A 16,847-nucleotide genomic window follows, 5' to 3' on the forward strand; every position below is an offset into this window, starting at 1 on the left:
ACTCTTGATTTTTCTCGACAATAATGTTGGAAGTAGTCATCAGTGTAATAGACAGTTTCATTTTCTCAATAACGTATGGTAAACCTGGAAGTGAATCAAAGAGCTGTCTAAACAGATGAGCAGAGTGTCAACACTATTTTTTTTAATTGGTATTTTGCCATATAGTGTTCTAACAACATAATTGTTATACAGATGAAAGTAGATTTGCATTTACCTGGAAAATGAATAGAAGAGCTAAGTTTACTGCACGTGTGGGAGGAAGGGATGACTGTGGTCAAGGCACTGGACTGGAACTTGGACATTTGGGTTCTCCTCCTGATGGCCACAGACATTGACATTGGGCAGGTCACTTAATCTGTGCCTCAGTTCTCCATCTGGAAAGTGGGGGTAAGGTTTTTTGTCCTGGTCGTGGTGTTGTGATGATAAACTCCTTTGTGTTTGTGAGGTGCTCAGAGATTGCTGTGCTGAGGGACAGAGCCATAGAAAGCCTCTAAAGAAAGTAAGATAATTCAGCTTTTTATCAATCATGTGTTTTAAGGCTTCCTTCATTATAGTGTCTGGGATCCACCTTTCCTTTAAGTCAGGAGGAGCTTCAATAGGAGGGCAAGCATCTTTCCTCCAGCATGGGGGTGACCTTCAAATGTTAAGACCTATTAGCCAGAGGCTCATGATAGAACCCACAAGCTGGGTCCATAGTCAGCAACTTTGTAGGAATCTCGGTAAGCAGTTGGAGTAGGGCTGGGCTTTTCATCCATGCATCATCCCTGAACTTCCTTGGGGATGGGGCCCTCCTCTTTTGCTCATGCATCATCCTCTGGCTAGTGAGTGACTGGCAAACTTTTAAGCCCCGACATAAAGGCTCCAGTGACTTGAATGTGCAGCCACACTCAATTATATTTCATTTCTCCTTCCCCTGTTTGGGTTTTAACCAACAAAATTAAAGGGGAAAAAAGGAAAGTTTGAGAATTGAAGCAGACTGAAATCCAGAGTTAGTTCCCCACAGCAGTGTTAACCATATTAGATATATATGGTACATAAATTCACAGTACAAACACTTATGCACATTGTGACTGAATTAATATTGCTTTGAGATTCCCTGAAGACACCTGGATTTAAAAAAAAAAGTTAGCTAAATAATGATTTCATTAGTTTCAGGTAATTCATGTGTCCCAGAACTCCCCCTGCCAGTTTTCTGAGCATTACAGTAACTTTCATATTTTCATTAAATGCTTTTCTCTTCCCTCTTGTGTGACAAATCCAGACAAATAAGCAGTAACTGAGAAATTGAGTGTGTAAAAAATGCTGAGAACAAAAAAGATTTTTTTTCTTGATTTTTGTTTTGTTTTTGTGTTTGAGGTGTACAGGGGTCTCTGATATTGGAACAATAGTAGGTAAAAATTCAGTGAAGCATGATGCTTTATTTTAAAAAAATCTAAACTGAAGGCCTCTCTTTTGAATTTGCACATAAGTTCGCAACATTTTACATTTGTACAAACAGCACTTCTTCTGTTTTAATCTTCATCTCTATGTCCTGTTGCATGGCATATTGATTTAAATAATCCGTTTCAATCTAATTTTGCATTTGTACTTTTTAAACTCTTTTCCTAAAGATTCTCAAAGCTTGGTATAATTAATTACATTTTTGTTCACCAGCACAACACTGTATCTATACACATTTATTTAAGCAGTTATATAGCTTAAGATAAACTTATTCAGATTCATAATTTTTGTGTTTTATTGTTAGAAAACAGTGAAGCATTTCTTATTTACTAGATTAACTTTTTTTACTGATTGTTGAGCTGCATTTGGAGGGAAATTGGAATGGAATTAAAAACACACAAAACCAACGTTTTAAAATTATTGGTTGAATTAAATTATCTTAAATGTGCTGTATACATAAGAACTTATCAAAGCATTTACCATTTAAAACTGATTTATTAAACAAAGGAAATTTTTATATTTAGTGAATCGAACTGATTGTTTTTGGTCGACATATCCTGCAATATTTTAGAACTAGTAGACCGTATCCTCTCTCACCTCATTTTTATTTATAGGTTGGAAGAGGGCAACATGCTTTTTTATTAAAACTTACAATCAGTTTCTTACTTTGAAAGAACTAACTATTGAACTGAACTGGTTGAATAAACTGGAATGAAGGAAATAGAAGAGGCTGCTGCTGCTGACAAAAGCTGCTTTAGCACTTCAGCGAACTCTATTTCCAGATACTCAGCCCATGATTTCCAGATCTTGAGCCTGTGATTTCCACTAGTTCAGGGGTTTGACTTTCTTTAAAACTTTGGCAGCATATGTGTACTGCTTGAATATTATTTTTATTTAATTTAAATGATTTTAGTAGATTAAAGTAAGTTTAGGTCTTAACAAAGGATGTCATAATTTAAATTTATTTAATCTGAATTTTAAAAATCAGAATTTTTCATCAATTTTTATCGAGTCTCCAGGTTGTTTTCACTGGCATAAGAGGGTAGTAACTATGCTCAATGATTGCACCCTGATCTTGCGTAATAGCAGTTTCCTGCCAGTCTCCTTTAATACAATTTTGAAACTGGCTGGAATCAAATGCCTAGACCAGTGGTTCTCAAACTGTGGGGCATGGAGGAATGTTCATGGGGGCATGCAGTGGGGCCCAGGCCAGTGCCCCCATGGGGAGCAGGAAAGGGAGTGCCATACTTCCAGCCCTGCTCTGTCCACAGGCCCAGTTCCACCCCCAGTCTAGCTCTGTCCCCAGACCTGCTCTGCCTTTAGCCCCTGCTACTCCCCCATTCCCGGTTCTGCCCCCAGCTCCACCTTCACCCCAGGCTCCACTGCTGAGGAAGCCTTGGCTGTGCATTAATGTGTGAAGGAAGGGGGCGACAGATTCCGTTAATAGTAAGGAGGGGGGGGCGGTGCGCAACTGGAAAGTTTATGCACCACTGACCCCAGACTCATGTGATCTTACTATGTTTCAGTCCACTGCTGCATGATTCATTGCACTATAAGGTGGGTAGAAAGCTGGCTAGATTGTCGGGCTCAACGGGTAGTGATCAATGGCTCCATGTCTAGTTGGCAGCCGGTGTCAAGTGGAGTGCCCCAGGGGTCAGTCCTGGGACCGGTTTTGTTCAATATCTTCATAAATGATCTGGAGGATGGTGTGGATTGCACTCTCAGCAAATTTGCGGATGATACTAAACTGGGAGGAGTGGTAGATACGCTGGAGGGGAGGGATAGGATACAGAAGGACCTAGACAAATTGGAGGATTGGGCCAAAAGAAATCTGATGAGGTTCAATAAGGGTAAGTGCAGGGTCCTACACTTAGGACGGAAGAATCCAATGCACCGCTACCGACTAGGGACCGAATGGCTAGGTAGCAGTTCTGCGGAAAAGGACCTAGGGGTGACAGTAGACGAGAAGCTGGATATGAGTCAGCAGTGTGCCCTTGTTGCCAAGAAGGCCAATGGCATTTTGGGATGTATAAGTAGGGGCATAGCGAGCAGATCGAGGGACGTGATCGTTCCCCTCTATTCGACACTGGTGAGGCCTCATCTGGAGTACTGTGTCCAGTTTTGGGCCCCACACTACAAGAAGGATGTGGATAAATTGGAGAGAGTCCAGCGAAGGGCAACAAAAATGATTAGGGGTCTAGAGCACATGACTTATGAGGAGAGCTGGGATTGTTTAGTCTGCAGAAGAGAAGAATGAGGGGGGATTTGATAGCTGCTTTCAACTACCTGAAAGGGGGTTCCAAAGAGGATGGCTCTAGACTGTTCTCAATGGTAGCAGATGACAGAATGAGGAGTAATGGTCTCAAGTTGCAATGGGGGAGGTTTAGATTGGATATTAGGAAAAACTTTTTCACTAAGAGGGTGGTGAAACACTGGAATGCGTTACCTAGGGAGGTGGTAGAATCTCCTTCCTTAGAGGTTTTTAAGGTCAGGCTTGACAAAGCCCTGGCTGGGATGATTTAACTGGGAATTGGTCCTGCTTCGAGCAGGGGGTTGGACTAGATGACCTTCTGGGGTCCCTTCCAACCCTGATATTCTATGATTCTATGATTCATAGATTCCAAGGCCAGAAGGCACCATTATGATGATCTAATCTGACCTCCTACCTAACACAGGTCAGACAACTTCCCCAAAATAATCCCTAGGGCAGATCTGTTAGAAAATACGTCCAGTCTTGATTTAAAAATTGTCAGTGATGGAGAATCCCACTACAGTCTTGGTAAGTTGTTCCAGTTGTTAATTACTCTTACCATTAAAAATGTATACCTTATTTCTAGTCTGAATTTGTCTAGCTTCAGTTCCCACACATTGGATTGTATTATACCTTACTCTGCTAGACTGAAGAGCCATTATTAAATATTTGTTCCCCCTGTAGGTACTTATAAACTATAATCAAGTCACCCTGTAACCTTCTCTTTGGTAAACTAAATAGATTGAGTTCCTGGAGTCTGTCACTATATATGATAGGTTTTCTAATCCTTTAATCATTCTCATGGCTCTTCTCTGAACCTTCGCCAGTTATTCAACATTCTTCTTGAGTTGTAGGCACCAGAACTAGACACACTATTCTAGTGCCAAATACAGAGGTAAAATAGCCTTTCTGCTTCTACTTGAGATTCCATCGTTTGTCACCCAGGATCTCATTAAGTCTTTTGGCCAGTGTCTCACTAGGAGCTCATGTTCAGCTCATTATCCAACATGACCCCAAATCTTTTTCAGTCACTGCTTCTCAGGGAGAGTCCCCTATCCTGTAAATATGACCAATACATTCTTTGTTCCTAGATGTATACGTATACATATGCATTTAGCATATTAAAATGCATACTGTTTGCGCCCATTTATTAAGCGATCCGAAGAGAAATAAGAAAGAGTTCTGCGATTGTTGAGCATACTTAAGTCTTTCATCTGAGATTTCAGGTTGTAATGTGGACAAGCCAAATGGGTGGCCAAGTCTGAACTCTGTGGGTAGCCTGGAATATACTGGGTTAAGATACAGAGGGAACACAACTACTAAGTATCTTTAAAAGTAAGTAATAGATTTAGAAATTAATACAAAATTTGGTCAGCAAATGTAGGGAGCGTAAGTCAAGGATGAAAGGTTTATTCAGCGGGGCACCTGTGAGAATAGACTGCGCTGTTCTATACATACTGCTTTCTGGACAATACGCACCTGCAAGTGAAGGATAACTGTATCATGCCCTGAAGCAAGGAAAACTTGGATTAGTGATTCCTTGCGAATGTAAGACTGGAACCTGGGTGAGTGTTAAATGAGAGGACTGTTGATTATCAACAGATTGCTCAGGGAATTAGGCTATAAGGAGGCCTTTGGGATGTTTGACCACTGGGAGGCATTCATGGACAGAGGACAGTTCTTAAGGGATGAACTCCACCTGAATAGGGAGGGAAATAGACTTCTGGGATGGGGTGGGCACAACTCATTAAAAGAGCTTTAAACTAGGAACTCAGAGGAGACTGCTGGGAGATGCTCATGTAATCTCCACGCCTGATTTTAACATTGAGAGGGAGGAAAATCAAATAAGAGAAGATATATTAATGAAGAAAGGAACAGCCGTGGGTAGGAGAATGGACATTAAGAGGAAGGATAGATAGGCGATACTGGCAGTGGAATGACTGTACCCAATTAGGCGAGGGATTTGGGCGAAACCAAGCAGCAACCGCTAAGATGTTTGTAAACCAATGCAAGGAGCCTGGTAACAAAATGGAGGAACTAGAACTACTGGTGCAGGAAGTGAAACCAGATTTATAGGGATAAGAGAGACATGGTAGAATAGTAGTCATGACTGGAATACAGGTATTGAAGAGTGTATGCTGTTCCGGAAAGACAAAAATAAAGGCAAAGATGGTGGAGTAGCACTGTATGTTAATGTTGAGGTAGACTGTAAAGAAATGAAGTGATGGAATGGATAAGACAGAGTCTGTTTGGGCCAAAACCACTTCGGGGAAGAAAACGTCTAGAAGTTCCCCTGATATAGTGGTTGGGGTGTGTTACAGACCACCAGGATCCAATTTGGATCTGGATAGAGACCTCTTTAATGTTGATACTGAAATAAATACTATGGGGAATTATGTGATTATGTGAGACTAACTTCCCAGCTATAGAATGGAGGACAAATGTTACTAATAATAGTAGGGCCCAGATTTTCCTGGATGTGATAGCTGACAGATTTGTTCACCAAATAATTGTTGAACAAATGAGAGGTTATGCCATTTTAGATTTGGTATTGGTGAGTAGTGAGGACCTCCTAGAAGAACTGATTGTAGAGGACGACCTTGGTTAGAGTGATCATGAGTTAATTCAGCTTAAACTAAAGGGAAGGATACACAAAAATAGATCTAAAACAAGGGTCCTTGATTTCAAAAGAGCTAATTTAAATTAATTAGTAGGGGAAGTGGACTGGATTGAAGAACTCGGGGATCTGAATGTGGAGGAGGCTTGGAGTTACTTTGTCAAAGTTGCAGAAGCTATCTAAAGTCTGGATCCCAAGCAAGGGGAAATAATTCGTAGGGAAGGGTTGCAGACCAAGCTTGATGAGCAAGAATCTCAGACAGGTTATTAATCATAGAGTATCAGGGTTGGAAGGGACCTCAGGAGGTCATCTAGTCCAACCCCCTGCTCAAAGCAGGACCAATCCCCAGTTTTTGCCCCAGATCCCTAAATGGCCCCCTCAAGGATTGAACTCACAACTCTGGGTTTAGCAGGCCAATGCTCAAACCACTGAGTTATCCCTCCCCCTCAAGAAAAGCCTACGGCACCCAGTATTCCCAGGAGGTCTCCCATCCAAGTACTAACCAGGCCCGACCCTGCTTAGCTTCTGAGATCAGATGAGATCGGGCACGTTCAGGGTGGTATGGCCTTAGAGAAAACAGAAAGCTTTCCTCGCTGGTTCCTCCCATCTTCCATTTCTTGTAGGCTATCTCTTGGAATCAGAAAGTATAGAGATAAAGGGAGAACTGCCAAAAGCCAAACGGAGTTGGACCTTGAATCAAAACCAATAATTAAAGGTTTTGTAGCCATATAAATAAGAAAACACAGGAAGAAGTGGGACCACTAAGCACTGATGATGGGGTGGAGATTAAAGATAATCTAGGCGTGACCCAACATCTAAACAAATATGTTGCCTCTGTTTTTAATGAGGCTAATTAAGAGCTTAGGGGTAGTGGCAGGGTGGCTAATGGCAACAAGGATATGGAGGTAGAAATTACCATATCCGAGGTGGAAGTTAAACTCAAACATCTTAATGGGACTAAATCGGGGGGCCTGGATAATCTCCATCCAAGAATATTAAAGGAACTGGCAAATGAAACTGCAAGCTCAGTAGCAAGGATTTTTAATGAAACTGTAAACTCAGGGGGCATACCCTATGACTGGAGAATTGCTAATATAGTCCCTATTTTCAAGAAAGGGGGGAAAAGTGATCATAGAATCATAGAATATCAGGGTTGGAAGGGACCTCAGGAGGTCATCTAGTCCAACCCCCTGCTCAAAGCAGGACCAGAAACTACAGGCCTGTTAGTTTGACCTCAATTGTATGGAGGGTCTTGGAACAAATTTTGAAAGAGAAAGTAGTTAAGGACATGGATGTGAACAGTAATTGGGATAAAATACAACATGGTTTTACAGAAGGTAGATTGTTCTAGAACAACCTGATCTCCTCCTTTGAGAAGTTAAGTGATTTATTTTTTTTTTTTAAACAAAGGAAATGTTGTAGATCTACTCTATCTGGATTTCAGTGAGGCATTTGATACAGTTCCATGTGGGAAATTATTAATTTGGAGAAGATGGTGATTAGTATGAGCATGGAAAGGTGGATAAGGAACTTGTTAAAGGGATGACTATAGTGTGTCATACTGAAAAGTGAACTGTCAGGCTGGTTACTAGTGGAGTTCCTCAGGGATCGGTCTTGGGACCTATCTTATTTAACATTTTTATTACTGACCTTGGCACAAAAAGTGGGTGTGTGCTAATAAAATATGTGGATGACACACAAAGTTGGGAGGTATGGCCAGTGTGGAGGAGGACTGGATTATTGTACAAGAAGATCTGGGTGACCTTGTAAACTGGAGTAATAGAAATGGGATGAAATTTAATAGTGCCAAGTGTGAGGTCATGCACTTAGGGACTAACAACAAGAATTTTTGCTATAAGCTGGGGATTTATCAGTTGGAAGCAACAGAGGAGGAGAAGGACCTGGGTGTATTGGTTGATCACAGGATGATTATGAGCCATCAGTGTGATTCAGCTGTGAAAAAAGGCTAATGCAGTCCTAGGATGCATCGGGTGAGGTATTTCCAATAGAGACAGGGAATGTTAATGTTATACAAGGCACTGGTGAGACCTCATCTGGAATACTCTGTGCAATTCTAGTCTCCTGTGTTTAAGAAGGATGAATTAAAACTGGAACGGGGCAGAGAAGGGCTGCTAGGATGATGCAAGGAATGGAAAACCTACCTTATGAGAGGAGACTCAAAGAGCTTGACTTGTTTAGCCTAACCAAAAGAAGGCTGAGGGGAGATGTGATTGCTCTCTCTAAATGCATCAGCAGGATGAATACCAGGGAGGAAGAGGGAGTTATGTAAGGTAAGCACCAGTGTGGACACAAGAACAAGTGACTATAAACTGATCATCAACAAGTTTAGCTCAAAATTAGGATCCAAGGAATGAAGTTCTGAAACAGCCTTCCAAGGGGAGCAGTGGGGGACAAAAAACCTAACTGGCTTCAAGATTGAACTTGATAAGTTTATGGAGGGGATGGTGTAATGGAACTGCCTACGATGACATGCGGCTCATCAGTGACTGCCAGTTGCAAAAATCCCCAATGGCCAGAAACGGGACACTCTGAGTTACTACAGAGAATTCTTTCCCAGGTATCTGCCTTGGAGGTCTTGCCCACATGCTCAGGGTCTAACTGATTGCCATGTTTGGGATCAGGGAGGAATTTTCCCCCAGGTCAGATTTGCCAAGACCCGGGGGTGGGGTAGAGGGGTTGCCTTCCTCTGCAGCATGGGGCACAGGTCACTTGTGGGTTTAAACTAATGTAAATGGTGGATTATCTGTAACTTGAAGTCTTAAACCATGATTTGAGGACTTCAGTCACTCAGTCAGAGGTTAGGGGTCTATTTCATGAGTGGGTGAGGTTTGTGGCCTGCGATGTGCAGGAGAACAGACTAGATGATCACGATGGTCCCTTCTGACCTTAAAGTCTGAGTTTGAGTGCGTCACTGGTTGAAGCCTTGCACAGGGCTAGGTCATCTGCATACCTTACGATCCTGCTTTTACTCAGACACTGCATTGCCTGGTTACGGTTGTTAACTTTCTAACAAAGGGTTGTGTGTATGTGTGTGTGACATGTAACGCCCAGTTAAGTCTGACCAATCATTAGGCCCTCCAGCTTCTAATGAGTTGAGATGATGTAAGTAATAGTGGTAGGAAATCCAAATAGAAGTGTTTCTGTAAGTTCTGTTTTATAAAGTCATTGGTATGCTCTCACGTTTTTGAGTATTTTGTTTTAAAATATGTCCAGCCAAAGGGAGTCTGATCTTAAAGAACAATTAATAGTTCTACACGCTGCAGTTCTTGATGTGCTGTTTAATTTGAAAATGGGTTGTGCCGCTTTTTGTTAGGTTATGTCTATCATTTTGCAAACTTAATTAAGTTTGGGAATAAATATTAGATCATCATTGTTAGGGCTAGAAAAATCTTCTTGTCCCTGGGATCCAGGCCATCAACTTTTTTAGAATCTAAGATTTAATTAAAAAAAAAATTTAGCCATTACGGTTGGGAAGAAAACCATTCAAAATGTGAATGAGCGCAGAGCCATGTTCCTGAGACTGCTCGCAGGTGCACCGCCTCAACTGCTGCTTATAGATTTCTCAAGCAGCAAAGTGAAACTGACAGCAGTTCCCTTGCTGCTCTTCAGAACCCAGTGGGTGAAAGTGACGAGAATGATGTTAAATTTCATTCTTGGGAAGGCAGTCTCTGCATTGGAGCTCTTGCCCCTGGACCTCCTTTGTGTGAACCCTTCCTTCACCCTGAAAAATCTTTCATGTTGGCCTCTGGCAGGTAGATGTCAAATTTCTCACACCCTGATTTTGAACAGTTCCCTCTGCCTTCATGTTAGTGTCTGCTAGATCAGCAATGGTCTCCTCTGCCCTCCTTTAAAAAAATACATTTTCCTCTTTTCCAGTGTGCCCAGACCTCGTGGACAAGTACCTAGAAGAGACGTCCATTCGTTACGTGATGCCCCGAGCTCACAGCGACGCAGAGCATGGTCTCGCCCCCCCCCACAAATCAGGTCAGAGTTCGGTACTGCTGCCTCATACCAGGGTTTCACTGGAATCCTTGATCATAAGCAGCTGGGATCTCCTGAGACTTATGCATCACTATGTTGTAGGTTAAATGTGGATTATCGGAACTGCCCTTTTTTCCCCTTTGATCTCCTTGTCTGCATCCCTTTCCTTCCATGGCACTAAACTCTTAACACATTGAAACTGATGCATATTCCACCCTGTTTAGAGGTGCTCTAGTTGAACTAGAAGTTTTGGGCAGGAATTGCTGAGGGAAATTCTCTGGCCTGTGTTATGCAGAGGTTGGATTAGGCGATCGTAACTCTCCCTTTTGGGTTCAAAATCTATGAATTTATAAATGTTTGTAAAGCCAACTGAGACCTTCCAATGAAGGCTCTAGAAAGGGAAAGTACTAAACAGCAGTGCTTGCGGCAAGCTGGAGTCCCGGGCTCCCAAACTGTGGTCCCAGGTTGTTCCAAATGCTCATTTTTTTTTCCTGGAAAAGTTCAAGCCTGTAATTTCTGGCTCAGAAATGTCACTTGTTACAAGTCCAGCTCACAGCTGTGATTTCAAGCGTTGTTCAGGGTGAGAATTAACTTTTCAGCTTGTAGAACACGCTCAATGGAAAAGGTTCACGAACTTTTAAAGTGAGGTTCTTTCCATGGCAAACGGAGTGTTTTCTTCAGCGGGCTGTTGGAGGCACCCACTACACTGTGAAAGACTTCTGCTCAGACATAGCCCTGTGTATCCCAACACAGTTTAGGGTGGAAAAATATTATGACCAAATCTCTACTTCTAAAATCAAAATATATTGTTACCCTCCGAAGAGGACCCAGTGTGACTCCATGTCGCTCCTCTGTGATTCCAGACCAAATGTGCCCTATTAAGTTAGGGAGGGGGGAAAAACTTCTAACTGCTGGTATTGCAAACTCCTCTTGGAATCTGAAAATCAAGCTGCTGCTGCTTCTGACCTTGTCCAGCAATTATGATTCTGCATTAGGCCGTGCTTAGCAATCAGACTCCCAAAGGATGAGCCAGAGTATGAATTCTAATTCTTTGGGTTTTGATTAAATGAACATTAAGGGCAAAACCATCCTTGCTATTGTACTTTGCTACAGTTGCTTAAAATTAGCGATATAACTCTGACACACACAGGGAATGAGGTAGCAGTGTTTTTACATAGCCACTTCCAAAAAGAACACACATACAAAGCGCTCCTTGGGTTCCGGAGGGTTATATTCCTCTGACTATAGATTTTAGGCCAAAATATGCTCTAACCCTGCATAGGGAACAATAAAGCAACTCCTTGTAGATAGGCTGCATCCAAAATACACTTGCTTGCTGCTGTACTGGAGCCTGCCACTAGAGGGTACTTGTGACACTTCAAGCCGGTAAGTGAGCTGTAGCTCCCGAAAGCTTATGCTCAAATAAATTGGTTAGTCTCTAAGGTGCCAATAGTCCTCCTTTTCTTTTTGCGAACACAGCTAAAGGCTCTCATTCACTGAATCAGTGCAGAAATGATATTGAAACAGATTAAAAGGCTCTCGGTGATGAATGAAATCCCAGCAGGCGTAAAACTGAATTTAAGGAGCGTCATTTCCTTCTGGAGGCTTATGTCAAAATTATCAAATGTTGCCTTGGCAGGTGTCTAACTTTAAGCTCTGGGGCTGAAATTTTCAAAGGTAACTCTCCGAGCATACTCCACCCAAACACCTCAGTGGGGGGTTAACTGCAATAACAGCCATGCATTGAATTCAGTGAGCAAAGTCTTAGCCTCAGACACCCAGGCCTGTCTCTGAAATCCTGTGTCATTTTGTTCCAGAGCAGCAGGTTGCTGTGGTATGTGCCGCCGCCCTCGATGAGCCAGAATTATTTTTCTTGTCCCATTGTGCTTGCTAATGTCTGCCTCTGCAGCCATCCCAGCCTGTGCTGTGATCTTGTGGGAGCTTGCAGACTCTGCAGGCTTGGGAGAGTGATGTTAAATGTTCAGAAGCGGTGCTTTTCCCTCAGTGGGTCATGCGCCCCAACATGCTCTGAGAAGCACTGTGCTGCTGGAGGAGTTTCTTTTGCATGAGATGCCAAACTGCAGTCCTGACCATATGGGGCCATTAAATATGTTCTAGCACTGTTGGTAAGAGCTGGAGTGTTAACCTGGCCAAATGCCATATGTTCTGCTTCCTTAAATTCCTCCCTGTAGTTTGAATTGGGGATAACATGGGAGCAGAAGTGAAGAAAGCTCTGGTGAGCAGTGTTGTGAGCTGTTAAACCGCTACCATGCCCCACCCAAGAGGCAGCTGCATTTAAGTTGTGGTTAAAAGTGATCATGGACAGTAAATTAGACTAGTGTTTGCATTGTAATATTTGACCAAAAAAGATGAGTGCAACTTTGGGCAGCATGAGCACAGGTATCACTAAGCAAGAAAGTGACCATCCGTCTCTGGCTCAGTTCTCTCTGTCTTTGGGTATTGGTGCCGTGTTTCCAGAAAGACGGAGAGAGACTGGGGAGAGTTAAGAGAAGAGCAGCAAAATCATCTGGGAGGTGGAGGGTTTGGCTGGATGGGGGCGACAAGGAGGAGATGGAGTGAAAGCACTGGGCAAGGCTGGGGCATACGTCTGCTGATCTTTAGAGGCCGTACACAGCAAGGAGGGTGAGGAATTCTCTAGGGTGCTGCAGGGGTCAGGGCTAACTGAACAGCCTCCCTACTGTAAGGAACTTCCAGACTGTTGACCACCTTCCCAAAGGAGAGGCTGCATCCCCATCACTGGAGACCTACAAAACTTCCCACAGCAAGTGCTCTGCCATGGCTGGGGAAGGAATACATCGGAGCCGAGAGGCTTCATCTGTCTTTACTTGGTGTGATATTGTTCCCCCTTGGAGAAGTGATGTGATCCTGGGCTCTGTCTACCGTTCCCTTTCTAACCCCTGGCTCCTCTTTCTCTGCATTAGTGCCTCCCCATCACCCTGTGGTCTGCCGCTCCTCCACTGGACCTCCAATCTGTTCCAAGAGGCCTGGCCGTGGGAGAGCCCTCCTCAGTAGCCAGCATAAGAGGAGGAAGTCAATGACGCCGGATCCTAAAGAGAAACAGACTTGTGGTAAGAACTTGTGAGGAGCCTAAGTTCCTGGAGGATAGGTCCATCAATGGCTAATACCCCAGATGGTCAGGGACACAACCCCGTATCCAGGTGTCCCTAAACCTCCAACTGTCAGAAGCATCTAACACTGGCCACTGTCCAAGACAGGACACTGGGCTAGATGGAACCCACTGTGGCCATCCTTCTGTTCTTATGCCTGTCTGTGGCTGTGGTGGGTTTGTGGGTTACGCACTGGGGTGCTGGGAGAAGCTCATTCTTCCTCCTTCCAGGGACAGGTTTTATTTCATATGGTCATCTTGCCTGGCTGGTAAAAAGATCTGCATCCCCACTTTACCCAACTCTCCCAGCAAGGCTCAATGGTGGGGCAGGTTTGGAAGCAGAGTTCTACTTTGCAGATAATATAAATTAATACTAAGTTTGGGGGGGTTGGTGGCCGAATTGAACACCGTGCTGAGGTCTCTAAACATTTTTGGAGCATTTTGATGCCTGTATTTTCATCCACCAGCATCAGAACAGCCTGACAAAATTCTGCTTTGCTTCAGATCCGGTGTTCTGGCTCAGCCTGTTACAAGGTTAGCCACAAATTGGGATCTAGCCCAGCCTGGAACTGGTCAAAAGCTTTGTATTCTGATTTTGTTGATGGGGCAGAGGGGAGTAGCTTGGGGGCGGGAGAGAGGGTTGGGGTCTTTTTTTGGACTAGGGAGTTAAATTTTATTCCCCTCCTTGTGTGAAGGGTGGGGCTGGCTGATCTTATACCTGAGCTTGATAGTTTGGCACCTGTCTTCCAAAGGCTGCATTAGAAGAAATTAAGGAAAATATCAATAGTCTGATTTAAACAACCCAAGCCCATTTTGTGTGTGCAGCTGGATCCTCAGCCTAGTTTGGCGGGAGGGCAAGGGGGGAATGAAACCTCCGACTATTGCCCCCTGCGCACGCCAGTTTAGGAGGAGAAAGAGAAAGTCCAAAGAGTGAGTTTAGTAAAACTAAATATTTCAAAGCAATTCCTATTCCGGAAAGAATCCGTTGTGCAGATGCTCACAATTCAAACCCTAGAGGTCACAGGCACCTTAAGGGTATTGGACATAATAGGAGGAGCAGTTACGTTGATCAGCAGCTTGAGATTTTTAAACCTTCTGTCCTTGGAGGTTTTTAAAAACAGGTTATAGAAACACCCGACAGGGCTGGTCTCCTTTACTTGACCCTGCCGCATTGTGCGGGGAGGGCCAAAATGCCCTTTGGAGTTCCCCTCCAGCCCCCCGTTTCTAGGAGTCTCTAGCTGTCACAAGGGCTAGATTATTTTAAAAAATAATACATTGGGACTAACATGACACTTGCCAACTGTCACTCTTAATTCTGCTTGTTGTTATATCCCTTTTACCAGCGTACCCACAATGGGGTCCTGGTCTGGCTTGGAGCCTGTAGAAACTACTGGAATACAATAGAGATGGTGAACCTCCAGTTTCAGGTGGTGAATCTCTGCCTGTGCAAGAAATCAACGTTTGTATAATCCCGGCCCCCGCAAAAGGGTTTTTTAGTCCCGGTGTGAATGAGGAATCTCTCCAAGGGGTTGAGAAGCAGTTGAGGTCTTCATTGAGATGCTAAACGTTGTGTGATGGGAGTTGGGTACTTACAGCATGGTCAAGTTTGGAAGACTTGGCATCAGTAGACCCCCTTCTTTACTCTGCTTCGTCGTGGGGATGACACAGTCTCCTTGGAGATCAGTCAGTTGGGAGGGGCGCCTGGCCATGAGCTCTGTCGCTTCAGCTCTTCTCGAGGGGCTTGGAAAGGCTGCCTTCGGTTGTGACGGCAGGACTTAATTCCAAACTTTCCCATTGAAAGTGAGGTGCAAAAACCAGTCAGCTCCTTTGATCTCCTCCAGATGACCCTGAATGGCCTTCTCCTCTATTGCCTGCGCGGAGTGAGATTGACTGATTGGTCTGACTTCCAGTTCACTGGTGCTGTGGCCTCTGGGCACGTGATTTTTAAACGGCCCTCATGAGACAGCATTAATACCACCCCCACCTCCCAGCAGTGAGTCCAGCCTGGGGCTCTGAAGGCACTGGTGGGCAGATTGCCAAAAGGAGCTGGTTCCCCAGCCGGGGACCCTCTGCTATCTCCACTCTTCAAGCATGATCACCATCTAGGGACTGTCAGCAGAGTGACCTCTGCTGTTTGCAGCCATTAGTACTGCCTGGAGGAGAAGTGGTCCCTAGGCCAGGTGGGTCCCACACCACCTGGGACTGGGTAGGTTAAATGTACACCTTCCATCACTCTCTGAATCAAGGGAGAAGGTGGCAGAGTCCCTGGAGCACAGGAGACTGTGTGGCCAGCGGGTGCCTCTAGATGGGAGCTTGTTGGGATAGTCCCACCTGGAGGTATTGGCAGGTGAGGAGAGTGTGTGGCCTCTTAGCCACCCACAGATAAACCTGTTTGAGCCACCACTACTACCTGCAAAGTCAAGAGCAGCCCGGAGTCCTGGCCTCTGGCAAGGGGTGACCGTGTCTGCAGCACATGGAGCAGGCAGAGACCCCATCCCTCTTCTCGCTGCTTTCCCCCCCCCCCCCCACACACACACACACACCCACACACACACACACACACCCACACACACACACACACACACACACACACACACACACACACACACACACACACACACCAGCCCCATGGCTCCGTTAGCCAGACTGAGGCACCTCATTCGTGCCTGTCTCACCCGAGCCTGGAGACTGCGCTGCATGACTCTGAGAGCTGTTACAGCTGGCCCTGCCCCCTTGCTTTCCCCCATCCTCCTCCTCCATATGTCGAACAGGACTTGGGAGTGGAGGGCAGCAGCCACTGTCAGAGTTTGGCCCATGTTTTAATTCACAAGAAAAAACTGGCCATGGTGCTGCCGTGGTGGGAAAGCTCCTGGCGCTCGACGACAGCAAGGCCCGCTCGGTGCACTTGTGCTCAGTTAGACAGCGCCCCGAGCTCAGAGCTGGCAGTCACGCTGACCTGGTTTGTCCGTGGGAATCTGCATGGGCGTGCGGACGTCAGGGCACAGGTTTGGATCGTACAGCTGATGTAAATCGGCAGAAGGGGTTGGGGCTTTGGAGGAGACAGGTTGTCGTCTCTGCAGTGCGCTGGGTGGCGATACTGAGCTGGGAATCTGAGCACTCTGGGCCGGGTTTTCGGAAGAGCTCCGCTCCCGGTTAGGCGCCTATAGCGAAGGGCTTGTCCAGCAGCTCCTGCTCAGGGGGATGCTGCAGGGGTGCTGCTGGCAACAAGCGTAGGGCTGGGCACAAGGCACTGCCCTGTCAGCTGGAAACAGACCAGCTGTCATTGGTATTTGTGACTGTTCATTGTCTCTTGGTTTTCGTGCTGGTTGCCCTGACATCTAGGCACACAGCATACGGGAGAGGCAAGACTGGGTCCAACAGCCAGAACCTGTGGTCCCACCTCCCCACCC

General features: G+C 44.9%; 1 protein-coding gene and 1 non-coding gene across 4 annotated transcripts in view; one reads left to right on the forward strand and one right to left on the reverse strand.

Annotated features, from left to right (window-relative positions):
- Positions 1-16,847, forward strand: part of DEDD (death effector domain containing) — a 42,359-nt gene that overhangs the window by 22,008 nt on the left and 3,504 nt on the right. For all 3 annotated transcript variants that reach the window (XM_043535025.1, XM_007068129.4, XM_043535026.1), the window contains 2 exons: positions 10,206-10,313; positions 13,253-13,399. In XM_043535025.1, coding sequence (XP_043390960.1) covers positions 10,206-10,313; positions 13,253-13,399 — 255 coding nt within the window. The remainder of the gene's footprint in view (positions 1-10,205; positions 10,314-13,252; positions 13,400-16,847) is intronic.
- On the reverse strand, positions 6,763-6,881 carry LOC114021358. Its single transcript, XR_005223077.1, has one exon. It is a non-coding gene; the product is annotated as a 5S ribosomal RNA (ribosomal RNA).

This window comes from Chelonia mydas, chromosome 24, assembly GCF_015237465.2.
Source record: "Chelonia mydas isolate rCheMyd1 chromosome 24, rCheMyd1.pri.v2, whole genome shotgun sequence".
NCBI classification, from domain to species: Eukaryota; Metazoa; Chordata; order Testudines; family Cheloniidae; genus Chelonia; species Chelonia mydas.